The sequence below is a fragment of the Cygnus atratus genome, chromosome 14 (assembly GCF_013377495.2).
Source record: "Cygnus atratus isolate AKBS03 ecotype Queensland, Australia chromosome 14, CAtr_DNAZoo_HiC_assembly, whole genome shotgun sequence".
NCBI classification, from domain to species: Eukaryota; Metazoa; Chordata; class Aves; order Anseriformes; family Anatidae; genus Cygnus; species Cygnus atratus.
The window spans coordinates 1,698,684-1,711,664 of NC_066375.1; the positions used below are offsets into that span (position 1 = coordinate 1,698,684).

General features: G+C 49.9%; 1 protein-coding gene across 5 annotated transcripts in view; it reads left to right on the forward strand.

Annotated features, from left to right (window-relative positions):
* SEPTIN8 (septin 8) overlaps positions 1-10,779 on the forward strand; it is a 32,134-nt gene extending 21,355 nt beyond the window's left edge. For 4 of the 5 annotated variants that reach the window (XM_035560586.2, XM_035560588.2, XM_035560590.1 and 1 more), the window contains 6 exons: positions 1,244-1,405; positions 3,253-3,349; positions 3,722-3,890; positions 4,130-4,262; positions 4,995-5,185; positions 9,293-10,779. In XM_035560586.2, coding sequence (XP_035416479.1) covers positions 1,244-1,405; positions 3,253-3,349; positions 3,722-3,890; positions 4,130-4,262; positions 4,995-5,185; positions 9,293-9,299 — 759 coding nt within the window. In that variant the 3' untranslated portion in view covers positions 9,300-10,779. Of the gene's footprint in view, positions 1-1,243; positions 1,406-3,252; positions 3,350-3,721; positions 3,891-4,129; positions 4,263-4,994; positions 5,186-7,806 lie in introns of all 5 variants that reach the window. The other variant, XM_035560587.2, reaches the window with a different exon arrangement.
* The last annotated feature ends 2,202 nt before the right edge of the window (positions 10,780-12,981 follow it).

A 12,981-nucleotide genomic window follows, 5' to 3' on the forward strand; every position in this document is an offset into this window, starting at 1 on the left:
AGCTGCCGGGGAGGCAGCCCGCTGGCGTCGGGAGCAGAGCTGCTGCTTGCAGACCCGATGTGGGCAGGGAATACTGCCGGGGGCAAGGAGCACATCGAGGCAGCTCTCTTTTGGAACAAGTAAACGCACGGGGTTTAGTGAGCGCTGAACCAGAGGGGGGAGAAAAAGCAGGAGGTGTGGAAAACCCCCAAGCTGCAGAGAAGAACTTGAGCTGGGAAGGGAAGGGTCACTTATTTCTATGGGCACCAAGTGGCTGCTCCGAATTGCTGCTCGGCAGGACAAAAAGCGTGGGCTGTGGGGAAACGTTAGGTGGCAAAGCAGCCTGCCTTCTCGCTGCTCCGAATGCCTGAATTTTACTGCTCCGCGTCTGGCTGCTGGTCAGACAGCCGAGTTTTGTTGTTGTTTGTTTAAGCAGGGGGTGCAGTACTGCACTTGGCTTTTCTGAGCGCAGCAGCGTTATCTAACAGGCTCCCGTGGCAGATCCTGCCCCGCTGTAGCTCCGCAGCACACAAGGATGTGGGACACGGCCCGGGGGGGATCTCCCCACCCCGCAGCTCAGCTCGCAGGCGGCTTTGTGAAACCCGGGCTGATGAAGCTGTGGTGCGGTGAGCCTGGTGACTGCTGGTGTGAAACCAAAGCTGAGCGGCAGCAGCCTGACAGCGCATCTCCTGTCTGCCGTGTGGCACCCTGCACCTTTCCCAAGGGGGGCTGTAATCCACGCAGCGTGTGAGTTGGGGTCCGCACCGAGAGGCTCGGGGGGTCCTCGGGAAGGATCTGCAGCTGCTGGCAAAGCATCTGAGGAGTCCGTGCTCCTTCTGCTTAGACACGGGAAGGTTTCACGTAGTCTCACAGCAGCGTTTCGTCCTCGCACAGCCAGAACTGAGTGGGTGATAACTTGAGACGTGACAGCTGAAATGTCTCTGTCTCCGCTGAAGCGTGTGACAAAATACAGAGGCAAGAGCAGGGGCTTTGATCTGCTCGCTGCGTGCTTGTTGCAGGCTGTTTGTCTTCGCTTTATCTGGAAGTCCTGTAGTCAAATCACTCCTGGAAAACTCTTCCCTCTAGTGTTCAGCCGGGCTCGTGCCGCAGCTCGCATGCAAAGCGTGGCACCTGGGTGGCTTCAGGAGATGGAGAGCAGCCACCGGGGCGTGACCTGGGCCAGCTGTGCGCAGCTAAAGCTCCCTGCAGACCTGTTTGCCGGACTCTGTTTTCACCTGGCTCTTTTTCCTTCCTTCTGCTGTAGGTGAACATTATCCCGATCATCGCCAAAGCAGACACCATTTCCAAGAGCGAGTTGCACAAATTTAAGATAAAGATCATGAGCGAGCTGGTCAGCAACGGTGTGCAGATCTACCAGTTCCCCACAGATGACGAAGCAGTTGCCGAGATCAACTCGGTGATGAATGTGAGTAACGCTGCCAAGTGCATTGCTTCCAGAAGTTGTGACAAATTAAATTGCTGCGCAAAAATACATTTGAAAGGCAAGTTTCATTGGGTTTGTCCAGATGCTAAATATGTTTGGAAGTTATGCTGTGGATCTGACAGATGCCTAAGGCTATTGCATACAAAATTAATTAAAATGTGGCTCTTATTTAATCTCTGTGGGCTCTCTGGAGACACTCAGCTCAACCCTAAAATTTGTTTTATTGGATTTTCAAAAAATACTTTCTTCAAAATTCATTTTTATCTGCTTTTAGGCTACTTATCATTTGAGGAGGGAGAGACTTTGAATAAGAAATTTACAGTTAGATTTACATTAAGTCTTCCACTTAAGGAAGCTAAGCAGAGAGAACACAATCTAAAGCAAAGAAGAAAAATTGTGCGACTATTGTGCATCCTTTTTAAAATTCAAAAATCAAATTCAGATGCAGTGGAAACGTGAAAAAGAATTTCAAGTCTTGGAATTTGGCTTTACTCCCAACTCAGAGTTTATCTTTTGGAATAGAAACAGTTGAAATGTTTTCATCGTTTTTGTGTTTTTCTGTGTTTTTTTTTTTTTTTGGCTTAAATAAAAAGTAGCTTTTTCATCAAGATGAATATTTTTCTGCAGAGGTGGTCCAGGTTTAAATGCTTCGGTTCTTCTTTCAATCCTTTTTTTTTTTCTCCCCAACTTTCAAGAATCAATTGATTGGTAGGTCAGTTGGATATCTGCACAGCCGCTATAATGGTTCTTTTTTGCTGAATTCACGGGCTGCTAAAAGCTTTGGAGGAGGCAGTACTTTAAAGTACAAGTTAGGTGTTTTGGGGAGAGAAATGAAAACGATGTTTGCTGTGTGTTCTCTTTGCTCAATCAAAATACATTTGGCTGCCTCCCTGCCAGCTCCGTTCCCTCCTAAAGGTGAGGGCTGTTGCTGGCCTCGTCCCGCTGGAGGTGGAGCAGGGCCCGTCCCGCACCTGGTGCAGCGGCTCCGTGGGGCTGTGCCGTGGGGCTGTGCTGGGAGCAGGGTGGGCTCCACGCTGGCCGTAGTGACCTCTGACACGTGGCTTTCTGCCGCCGCCCCAGAGGAAAGGAGCGGTGATGGGAAGGAAGCCTGAAGACGAAAACCCGTGTTCCCGATTGAAGGTTGCCTTGCAGCAGGATGGCAGAGCTTGGGGAGGGCAGGGGGCAGTTCTCCGGATGAAGAAGCGTTTCAGAGACTTGTGCCTGAGCTGCAAGTTCGGGAGGGAGCAGTGTGCCGAGCCTCAGGTGTACTGGGAGAGCAACGTGCCTGCTGCGTGGCTCTCTTCCTGCAGCCCTGAGGATGTTGCCGTGAGGCCGGTGCCACGTTTCCGTACTGTCCTTGGCGCTTTGCAGCCCAGCGAGCAGCGAGCACGCCGTATCCTGCACGTGGCCCAGCAGGCTGCGGGTGGGCACTGGAAGGGACGAGGGCTGTTTACGGACGTCTCCGTGCTTTCTGCGAGGCAGGAAGTGCCCCGCTCTTGGCATGCGGAGGGACTGCAGCTACAAGAACAGCCTGACAAATGGGGAGAGGAAGAGCAGTAATGAGCATGGTGTTCCCACAATATTTCCGTGTTTAGTTCAGTCCAGCCAGCACTGCTGGTAAGCTGCTCTGCTGCGCTACGGCCGTGTGCTGCCCTCTGCCATAACACCGCGGATCAGAGGGGAGACTGCTCTGAATACTGGAGACTGAGGGCTTCACTGGAAGGATTTCTGAAGTAGATCCTGTGCCTGGGTGAAGGGACTCGGGTGGTCAGGCGGATTTCCCAGAGGTTAGCCCACGTGCTAAGTCCCTGCCGTTGACTCTGTTGCAGGCTCATCTGCCCTTTGCTGTGGTCGGCAGCACGGAGGAGGTGAAGGTTGGGAACAAGCTGGTGAGAGCTCGGCAGTACCCGTGGGGAGTGGTGCAAGGTAAGGAGCCGGGAGCTGGGCTCCCTGCCACATGCACAGGCACGTGCTGGCGCCCTCCAGCTCTGCCCTTCCCTGTGCGTGAAGGTGCCTTGTGCTAAACGCTGGAGCCCTGTCCCCTGCAGCCTCGTGCGGGCTGGCCAGCCTTTGCTTTGTGTTCCTGCCAGCATCTCAAACACGTTGTCTGAGCTCTGCTGAAGTTCCCACACAGTCTGGCATGGTCAAAAAGAGTCCCTGCATCCCAAAAGCTTGGTTACCCTGTGTGGGGTGACAGGTGGAGGTCTGTGGGAGGGGAATCTGTGGGGTTAGGCTGTATGTGCAGTTGTGCTTCTCCCTCTTGTGCGTTTTGCTGACTTCTCGCCTTGCTCTAATCAGTTGAGAATGAAAGTCACTGCGACTTCGTGAAGCTGCGAGAAATGCTGATTCGAGTCAACATGGAGGACCTCCGGGAGCAGACTCACACCCGCCACTACGAGCTGTACAGGAGGTGCAAACTGGAGGAGATGGGCTTCAAGGACACGGATCCGGACAGCCAGCCCTTCAGGTGAGCAGCAGCGCAGAGCCACAGTCGGGTACTGGCAGCCCCAAGAAAAGGGGAGGTCTGTGGGTGGTACCTGCAGTGCTGGGCTGGAAAATGCTAGCACCGGGTTTGAGCTTTGCAGCTGACTTTGGGGTTCCCTTCCCTGCCCGTTTGTCTTTAAGCAAGGCAGACAGGCACGCGTTTTCCCCATCCCTAAGTCATCGGTGTCCAAAGAGTCTGGATTTCATTTGCTTTCTTACCAGCCTACAAGAAACATATGAGACCAAAAGAAAAGAATTCTTGGGTGAGCTCCAGAAGAAAGAGGAAGAAATGAGACAAATGTTTGTTAACAAAGTCAAGGAGACGGAGGCAGAGCTGAAGGAGAAGGAGAGAGAGGTGGGTGTGCCAAAAACCTGCAAAGGGAGCCCAAAATACAGTCAGCCATAGGATCTGGGTCTCGGCAGTGTATGAATCCTGGAAAGCACTTACAGATTTTGAGCAGACCTCCTCAGCCAAAGCACAAGATCACACACACCTTCCCCCACCTAGGGGAGGGGATGCTGAGTAATGTTTTCAAAACAACCTCACTGGTTTAGGTGCCTCAGAAACAGGAATCTTCCCCCGTCTGTGCAGTGTGTAGGAGGCTGGGCTGCTGTTTGGGGAGCGAAGGGCAGTGCAGAACGTTTCGGTGAGCATTTAGGTCAGGTAGGCTTAACCCTTGGAGGCTCACTGGACAGCAGAGCAAATGGGGCAGCTGGGCGGGAGTCCCAAGGGGCAGTGTGAGGCCCTGGGCAGCTGGCACCACTGGAGAGGAAATAAAGGGACCATCTTCAAAGGAGTGAGGAAGGAGAGAGCCCACAGTGTCCTCAGCCCTGTAGCAGGGCTGCAAACTGAGCTGGGATCCTCTGCGACCTTATCCAGACCTCACTCTTTCTCCTTGTTTGATGTGTGGGGTCAGGCGGAGCCGAATTTCTCTTCAGCTGAGAGGCACTGGCTGCCCCGTCCCCGCCAGCTGGGCAGGTCTCTGTGGTGCTGGGGAGTTGTGCGGGACGTGGGGTGAGGGCTCCTGGGAGCGGGGCTGGGGGTGACAGCCCGACACCGGTGCTCAGGGCGCTTGTCTCCTGCCAGCTGCACGAGAAGTTTGAGCACTTGAAAAGGATACACCAGGAGGAGAAAAGGAAGGTGGAGGAGAAGAGGAGGGAGCTGGAAGAAGAGATGAATGCCTTCAACAGGCGGAAAGTAGCGGTGGAAACCTTGCAGTCCCAGTCCTTGCAGGCTACCTCACAGCAGCCGCTGAGGAAGGACAAAGACAAGAAAAAGTAAGTGACCAACCTTGGGTCTTTTCTCCTCTGCCACTGGGAAGGCTGTGTGTGTGTTCAGACTCATTTTCTGTCAATTACTGACGCGGCAAATGGAAAAGGGGATTTTGGAACACTAACTCTCACCCTTCTGACTGCCTAAAGCAAAGGGAAGGCAGGGGCCTGCTGTGCCCAGGCCCTGCCCCGGGGATGCCCAGCTGGCTGCAGGTGGGCTTCTCGCTTTGGGGCCATTCTCTAAAGGCTTGGGGTCTGGCAGGATTGGCTTTGCCTCTGTGACAGCCAGTGCAGGCAGTCATGGGAATGGCTTGTCCCTGGAGACATACAGGCTAGAAATCAGCTGCATCTTCTGCCCAGGGGAGAGAAGTGGGGACAGTGTTGACAGTTTAATGTCTGACAGGTGTGGTGCCCCATCCTGCAGCACCTTGCTGAGATCTGTAAGGTTGGGGCCCTCCTTGTAGAGTGCCACTTGCGTTCAGAGGCAGAGCTGCGAAAAGGGAAACAAAGCATCCTGGACTGAAGCAGCACTGGAAATTCGTTAGGGCTCTGTGTGAGACAGGGCTCCAAGACAGTTCTGCTTGCGCTGAACTGCTGAGAAAGCTCTTTTCCCCTGAAGGCAGAGTTCTTATCTTAGCTTGCTGCAAGTTAATTGACATGGCTGAAGCCAGCAGGAGTGTGGAGAAAGGGTATATAAATAATGCGCTCTCAGCTGCCTGGCTGTATAATGATAGAGCAGGAGTGGGGCAAACAAGTTTACAAAGAAAAGGGTTGGTGGTGGTGATCCTGCTTACATTCAAGCCAGTCTTCAAGGAACAAAACGAGGTAAGCTGCCATGCAAGGTGGTCATTCTGTTGTTCCAGCACTTTTTATTAATTCCTCTTGCGTGAAGGAGCTCTGGTGTCTGAATTGCGTGCTGTCACATCCAGACCAGGCAAACAGCAATGCCTTCTGAGCCTTTTAATGATGAAAAGAGAGAGCCTGGGTGTTAACTACTCCCAGTGATCTTACACTTGGCAGCACAGCGCCTGACTTCACGTTGCTGATGAGCTCCCGCGCTGTCACTCCTGTGACATGCGCTGCAGTGCTGGCAGAGCTTGTTCTGCATGCTGTCATGCTGGTAATTTGTTCCCTCCGAAGGAAGATAAGTGTGTGTAATTCAACATATTTGCTCCGAGTGTCGATGTGTTGGGGTTAAAAACAAAACCACAGCGCTCCCTCCTCCGGGCCTGGCAGCGGGCTCGGGGCAAGTCCCCACCTCGCGCAGAGCGTTCTGCTGGTGGCGGGGTTCAGTCCAGTTGAACCCTCGGACAAGTTCGGTGCTGAGCGTGGGGCCGTCCGGGCCCAGACCCTCTGAAGGCCGCAGGCGCCCCGAGACCCGCGCTGGTTCTGGCGCGGGCGATGCCGGCGGGATGCTGGGCGGAAACGCGGCCGCTTCCTGTCCGCTGCCGCCGGCTGCGCCAGAAGTAGGCTTCCTGCGGGGTGCAGCCCACCTGCAGGCGCTGCTTCCAACCCTCCCTTTTCCGTGCGGTCGGGTGTGCTGCGGCGGCCCCGTCCCCGGGAGGCTCTGTGCAGGGCCGGGGCCCTGCTGGAGGCGGCTGCGGGGCGGCGCTGTCAGCGGGAGCAGAGCCAACGCGATACGGGGAGGAAGCAATTTGGATTGGGTTTATTTATTTCTTCTTTTTTTTTTTTTTTTTTAATGACCCTGTGAGCCGGTTCCAAATGAGGCACATGGAGGTCTCCGCTCAAGCAGGGCAATGAAATTCTGAAATGAAAACTTGAAGGCTAAGGCTGCTCCCCAGCGCCCTGCCTTGCCAGTGAGCCACCTAACCAGAGCCCCTTCGTCTGGGGGAGACCTGAGATAGTTTGGTGTTAGCCCAGGGGAGCTCACACGTTAATGGGGCCCTCACGTTCCCCGGCAAGCAGCTCTGCCGGCTGGCTTAGGGAAGATGTTTCAGCCAAATCAGCCTTGGGGACAGCTGGGACTTGGGGAGCTGCGGTAGGCAGGATGGGGGCTGAGCAGCACGGGTCAGGCTCTGCCTGCGGCTTCGGTGAGCCAGGAGCCGAGCTGGTGGTGCTGGGGCTGGTGTGGCGCGGAGCCGAGTGTGGCCGTGTGGGGCTGCAGAGCTCTGGGGTGAGCGGAGGTGGTGCGGGGCTGTCCTCGGGCAGCAGCATGGGGGGCGTCAGCCGCCTCCGATTCATCAGTGCCCTGTTGGCACGGTGCAAGGAATGGAAATGAGGGAGGGGGAATGAAGACAAGGGTCTCGGGGGGGATTTCATCGTGTCTTGGTTTTAGGAGAGGTGGCTGAACCTCTTACGTGTCATATTTTAATGCAGGGTTTTGAGTAGCTTTAATAAGTGGAAAATGGAGAGGGAAGAATCGCAGGTGCGGAGAGGAAAAAAACGTGTCTGTGCTGCGACGCTTTGTGCAGGCAGCTGCCGAACAGATCGCGCTTTGTGGAGTGTTGTCCGTGTCTGTGCTCGCTCTGTTCTGCGAGCCCTCAGATGCCACAGCAGTGTTTGGCCTTCTCTCTCTCTTTTTATTTTTAAACGTTTCGCTACATTTTGCTTTTGATTAATTTTCATAATTTTAATTCATGCTTTTTTTTATGTTTTGTTTCTTTCAGTTAATCACACACAGACTTTCAGGCCAAGAGTGGACTTGGTGCTTTCATGCGTTAAGTTGCTTGAGTTCCCCACCTTGTGACCCTTCTCATAACATTGTGTGCGTGGACCAAAGTGAAAGAGAAAATGAGCATCTCCGGTGGTTGCAGTGTAACGACTTGCTGTTATCTGTGCAGAGTTATCAGTAGGTTTAAGGAAGTAACTTTGCCATGTAAATTTTTTAAACAAAGACAACTAATCCCTGAAGCAAGGTGTTTGGTTCTAAACCTAGCGACTGAGCAGCCGTGCATAAAATGACCATAACTGTGTGTCTGAACTCAGCTTACCCAGCAGCTAAGTACTTGCTTTCTAGAGTTTTAATTTTTTGTGTTGGCTAAGGTGACTGCTTGAGCCCTTCCTCCCTCATACACCTTCCTCTGCACGTGCATAGATGTGAGAAGTGGTATGAAGAGTGCTGAAGCATTTATTTTTCTAACAAAATCTGGATTTGAGTCAGTTTAGAACGGGCGAGAAACCCAGCGCTCAGAATTTCTGCCCTGGGAATCTTAGTCCAAGTACCAACCCGTAATCCCATAATTATATATTTTAATTCTGAATTTCTCTAAATATTTTCTTCATTTATTATATATATATATATATATATATATGGAGAGAGAGAGAGTGGTTAATAAAACTCATGGGACAATGTTTTGAATTTTCTTTACTGCTAAAGTAGAACTTTTATATAGAAGGGTTTTTCATAAGGTGGTGGTTGTATGATGTGGAACTACAGGCTTTGTGCAGCTTTTCACTTGTCATTTACCAGCACATTTTACCGTTGTATAAAAAACTAAGCAGTCATCTTTCCTTTTAGGTCGTTTAAAAAAAAAAAGCCATAAACATGTGCCTAATCAGGAGAATCCCCTGATCATGATTTATGCACCGTATTTATGCTGATAACCTCCCTTCCTCCTAGAGGTGCTTCCTTCTACCCTCCTCATGCATAGAAATCCCAGCCTTGTTTTCCTGGGTAACTGAGCTTAGAGGAATAATTCGGATCAATATTATTTTTTTCCACTCAAACCACTTTGTAATAAAGCAGGACAATAACTGAATAGAGACTGACTAGCTCTGTTGTCATGGAAAAATAGTTGGACCCAATTCCATCAGACAACAGACGAAAAGAAAACAAATATTTTATATTAGCCCCCACGTAGTGTCTTTAGAGTTTAAAAAACACTGGCTGGCTAAGTGTTAGTTGTGAGTGTGTGCATTTTTTGGTTATTAACGGTAAAGGATTTCTCTTATTGTTATTTTCTTAAAGAGTTGTCTGTAAGCTAAGCGGTTAGCAAATTCCTTACCTGACTTGCAGGTGGAGGGGCATGGCCTCGCAGCTGGGCCTTTGCAGGTCTGTTGGAAGGCAGCATCTTGCTGGCTCGTAAGATGAGGTTCTTTAGCTTCCTTATCCCATTAAAGCAGCTTTTTTTTTTTCCCTAAATACATGCTCAGGTGTTAAAAGTTTTCACACGGACACTGGCCTCTTCCATGGATGTACTGAAAATGACGCCAGTGTTACTTGATGCTTGCGTGAAAGAACCTCATGAAAACTTCACAGGTACCTTTGGGAACAGGCCTTCAAAGAGGAGAAATTGCGCGCACTTACTAGGAGTCTGCTGAAAGCTGAACGTGTAATTGTTAAGGCTGTGCCTCTAAGTTAGATGTATTTTAAACAGTAACTTTGAAATGTTGAGAGGGCTAACGGGCTTTGCTCTAAGGGAAACGTGTGAGGGACGCAACCCGTTGTTACACACAGGAAGATGATTCTAGCTGACGATTGACTGAAATCCAATCATGTAGCAAATTAGGGGCATGATTTTGATTATTACTGACGAGAGAAACTCTGGTGCACTAATTGCCTGAGTAAGCAGGGCTGGTTGGTTAACTGATTTGCTTCTCGAGGCCGATGCTACCGAAGGCTGGAATAAAGCTCCAACTGACACTAGTGCGTATGCAAACAGCTGCCTCACCACTGCTTGTCCAGTCGATATTTTTGTCCTGATCTCATGCTGCAGCCAACAAGATCTATGCAAATGACTTCTTTCTGCCCTGGCTCAACAGAGATCAATTCTTTTTTCCTAGAATAACAGATAATTAAGAGTAATGATGATAGCAATAAAAGAGTATAAACCTTCAAACCCATGGGCATTGTGGAGAAATTCCCAGGTTTTTCTGAAGAAGACATTCAGAATGTATGTAACAATATTTTAATGATGATTATTATTATTATATATACGTTGACTTTCCTTTGGGCTGGACGTACCTATTTCTTGTAGTTATTTGTTGACCTCAACTTCATCAGGGTCAATCAACTCTTCAGAGCAATCAACATCAAAATCTTCCCAACAGAACTCAGTTTCTGTTCTCTAGTACTTGATTCTTCCTTCTTGACTGAGACAAGATTTAAATATGTGGTATATAGGGTAGTTCTGTATCTTATTTTTATTTAACGAGCTACAAACACGTTGTGATGCTAATCTCACTCCAGTCTGAAGATTTACGTCTTGTAGGCTAGAAGTGAAAGCAAAGCCTTTCAGAAGTGACTGAAGCTGTTCAGTTACACATCTTTCGGCTGTGTCATTCATTTATCTGTAAAAGGTTGGTATTAATGGGAAAAACTGTCTTGTTTTTTGTCATCTAAACATTGACCATCATGTATATTGTCTGCTTTCTAATTTAAAATGTGTTTTTAGGGGCTTTAAGTTTTGCAGGCTTCGTGTCTGATTGTGGTGAGCTCCCCGCAGGGTGCAGAAGGGGTGTTTAGCTCAGAGCAAGTATGAAGAGCTCTGGGGATGTGCCTGTGCGGGCTTAGCATGCTTCTGACGTGCTGCATCCGTTTGCTTTGTCATTCTGAATGTGTTGGGTTTTTTTTGACTTTCAGTTCTTTCCACTCACTTTGTACTTTTTTTTTCTTTTATTAAATCTCACATGTATTTTGAGTTTTTGTGGTGTCATTTATTTAGCAGCGGATTTCCTGTGTTACCTAGTTGAAGTAACAATGCATAACGTTGCAAAGCTTACCCAGATCACAGTGTATCTTCTGAATATTGGGAACACTCAAAAATAAAATTAACTTCTACATCATACGAAATGCAGAAAAGGACATCTGTAATTTGTGGAGAGATTCTAAGGCATTAATCCAAACTCCATTGCTGTTCAGGCAAAAGCTGCCTTTAAGCTTGTTAGTGCTTCTCCTTTGTGGGATCTTGTGACCGAGAGGGGAGAATTAGCAGCAGTTTAGCTGCTGTAACGATGCCCAAACAGGTGATTTAAGGATAGGGTGAAAAGGGAGCAGAAATGGACAGTGGCAGTGTCTGAAGGGTACTTCCTCTTCATATAAACCAGAGCGGTACGCTTTTTCTGGAAAAACGCATCTTACCATGTTATTTTGGCCACATCATGGCCAAAAAAGTGCACAGCTTCACTTCGGGTTTCTCTTTTCAGGGACTGCTGCTGATGAAATTTTTGCTTAAAGCTCTGTTCTTGGTGTCAGCTCTGCGGGGCACTGCTGCCCGTGAAGCTATGTTCAGTTAACTGGGTGTCTCTGGGTTTTATTTGCTACTGGACTCAGATCAGTGCTGCACCTGGGACAAAACCAAAAAGCAGAGCCTGGCTGGTGCACGGTGTTGCTGAAGTGGTGCTTCTGACTGAAGCTTTTTCTGCACCCCTCATTTCAGGAACAAAACCACGTGTCGGTGGTACTGGCTGCTTCTGAAATCTCTGTAGCAACACGAATACGTACCGTGCTGTTGCTGCAGGAACTGGTTCGTGTAAGAGACCTGTGCTTTTTGCATTTAACATGCAGCTTGCTTAAAGGGCAGTGGGCAGCCTGGTCCCTCTGTGTGCAGCCTGTTTGCATCCCACCGTTGTATAGGGCCAGGCTGGTCACGCCAGCACCAGGCCCCGCGCTGCCAGGCCCCGTGCTTGCACCCGCAGGGCGCTGACCAGGAGAGAAGCCGGGGCCGCGTTAGGGTCGCGTCACTTGGGCCTCTTAAGCTCTTGAAGGATGAGCCTGAAAATGGGACTTTGCAGCTGATGCCAACCGGTTTGTATGAAACGTTTCACAAACTTACCCATCCCAGTACTTTTTAAAGCCAAATCTTCTAGGAGGCCGGAGAAGAAGTGCATAGGGTGATGCACGTAGGTGAGTATTTTTCCATAGGAGCAAGGTTAAGATTGCACAAATATTGCTGAATGAACAAAGCCCCTAAAGATGCTCGCAAGGCCATGAGAAATGTGAAATATTGTGTTTTTTATATAGAAACAATCCTGCAATGAGGTAGATACCGCTCAAGTTTTACAGTTTCAGAGCTGAAGCCCGGTGACTGAGGTCCCAGGCCATGCCCGTGCATTCAGAAAGCAGCCCCAAACCCGGCCTCGTTCCCTCGTCTCGTTTCCTTGGCCGTTGGATGAGGAGAACTGCGGAGCTGTGAGGGCTGGAACCTGGGAGCACGGGCACGGGACAGGCAGGCCGAGGTGCCTGCGGTCCGGGCCTGGCTGGAGCAGGCCGGGGACAGCGCACGGCCCCTTCCTGCCCCGCTCCCTACAGCACGGGGTGTCTCAAATGCTCTGTCAGCAGTCTGCCCTCGTTAAAATTTCAAACCAGTCCCAACCGCAATCTTGGCAGCCATGAAAGCTTCTCCAAGTTGTGATGGTCTCAGTCCCAAAGTCTCCTCCTGTGTACCCGGCCCTGCACGCTCCCGGGTGGCCTGCGTTACGTTTGCGCTTTGACCTTTCGTGCTGTCTCTACCTCCTGTAAATAACTGAAACTTAAACATTGATTCTCTTTTGTTCTTTCTGTAGCTTTTTTAGTCTTCCCAGCGCATGCTCCATAACAACAGGAAGACATGTTAATTAGAAGATTTATTAAGGCCAAAACATCTCATGCAGAAGAAATTAATTGGTGCTTTCACCTTTAAGCTTGCCATATATTGCACAGAAGAGATTACATAGCAAGGACTAAGATGCACTGTATCGTTTGATTGGGAAAAGTTTGCTTGATCAGGTTTCTTGATAAAGGCGAAATCTGAGGTACTTGCCAAAAGATAAATTGCTAATTAAGGCTGATGCATGGCTTGCACTGAAACCAAAACACTAATTTCGGGGTGAGAGCCTGGATGAGGCACTTAACACTCTGACTA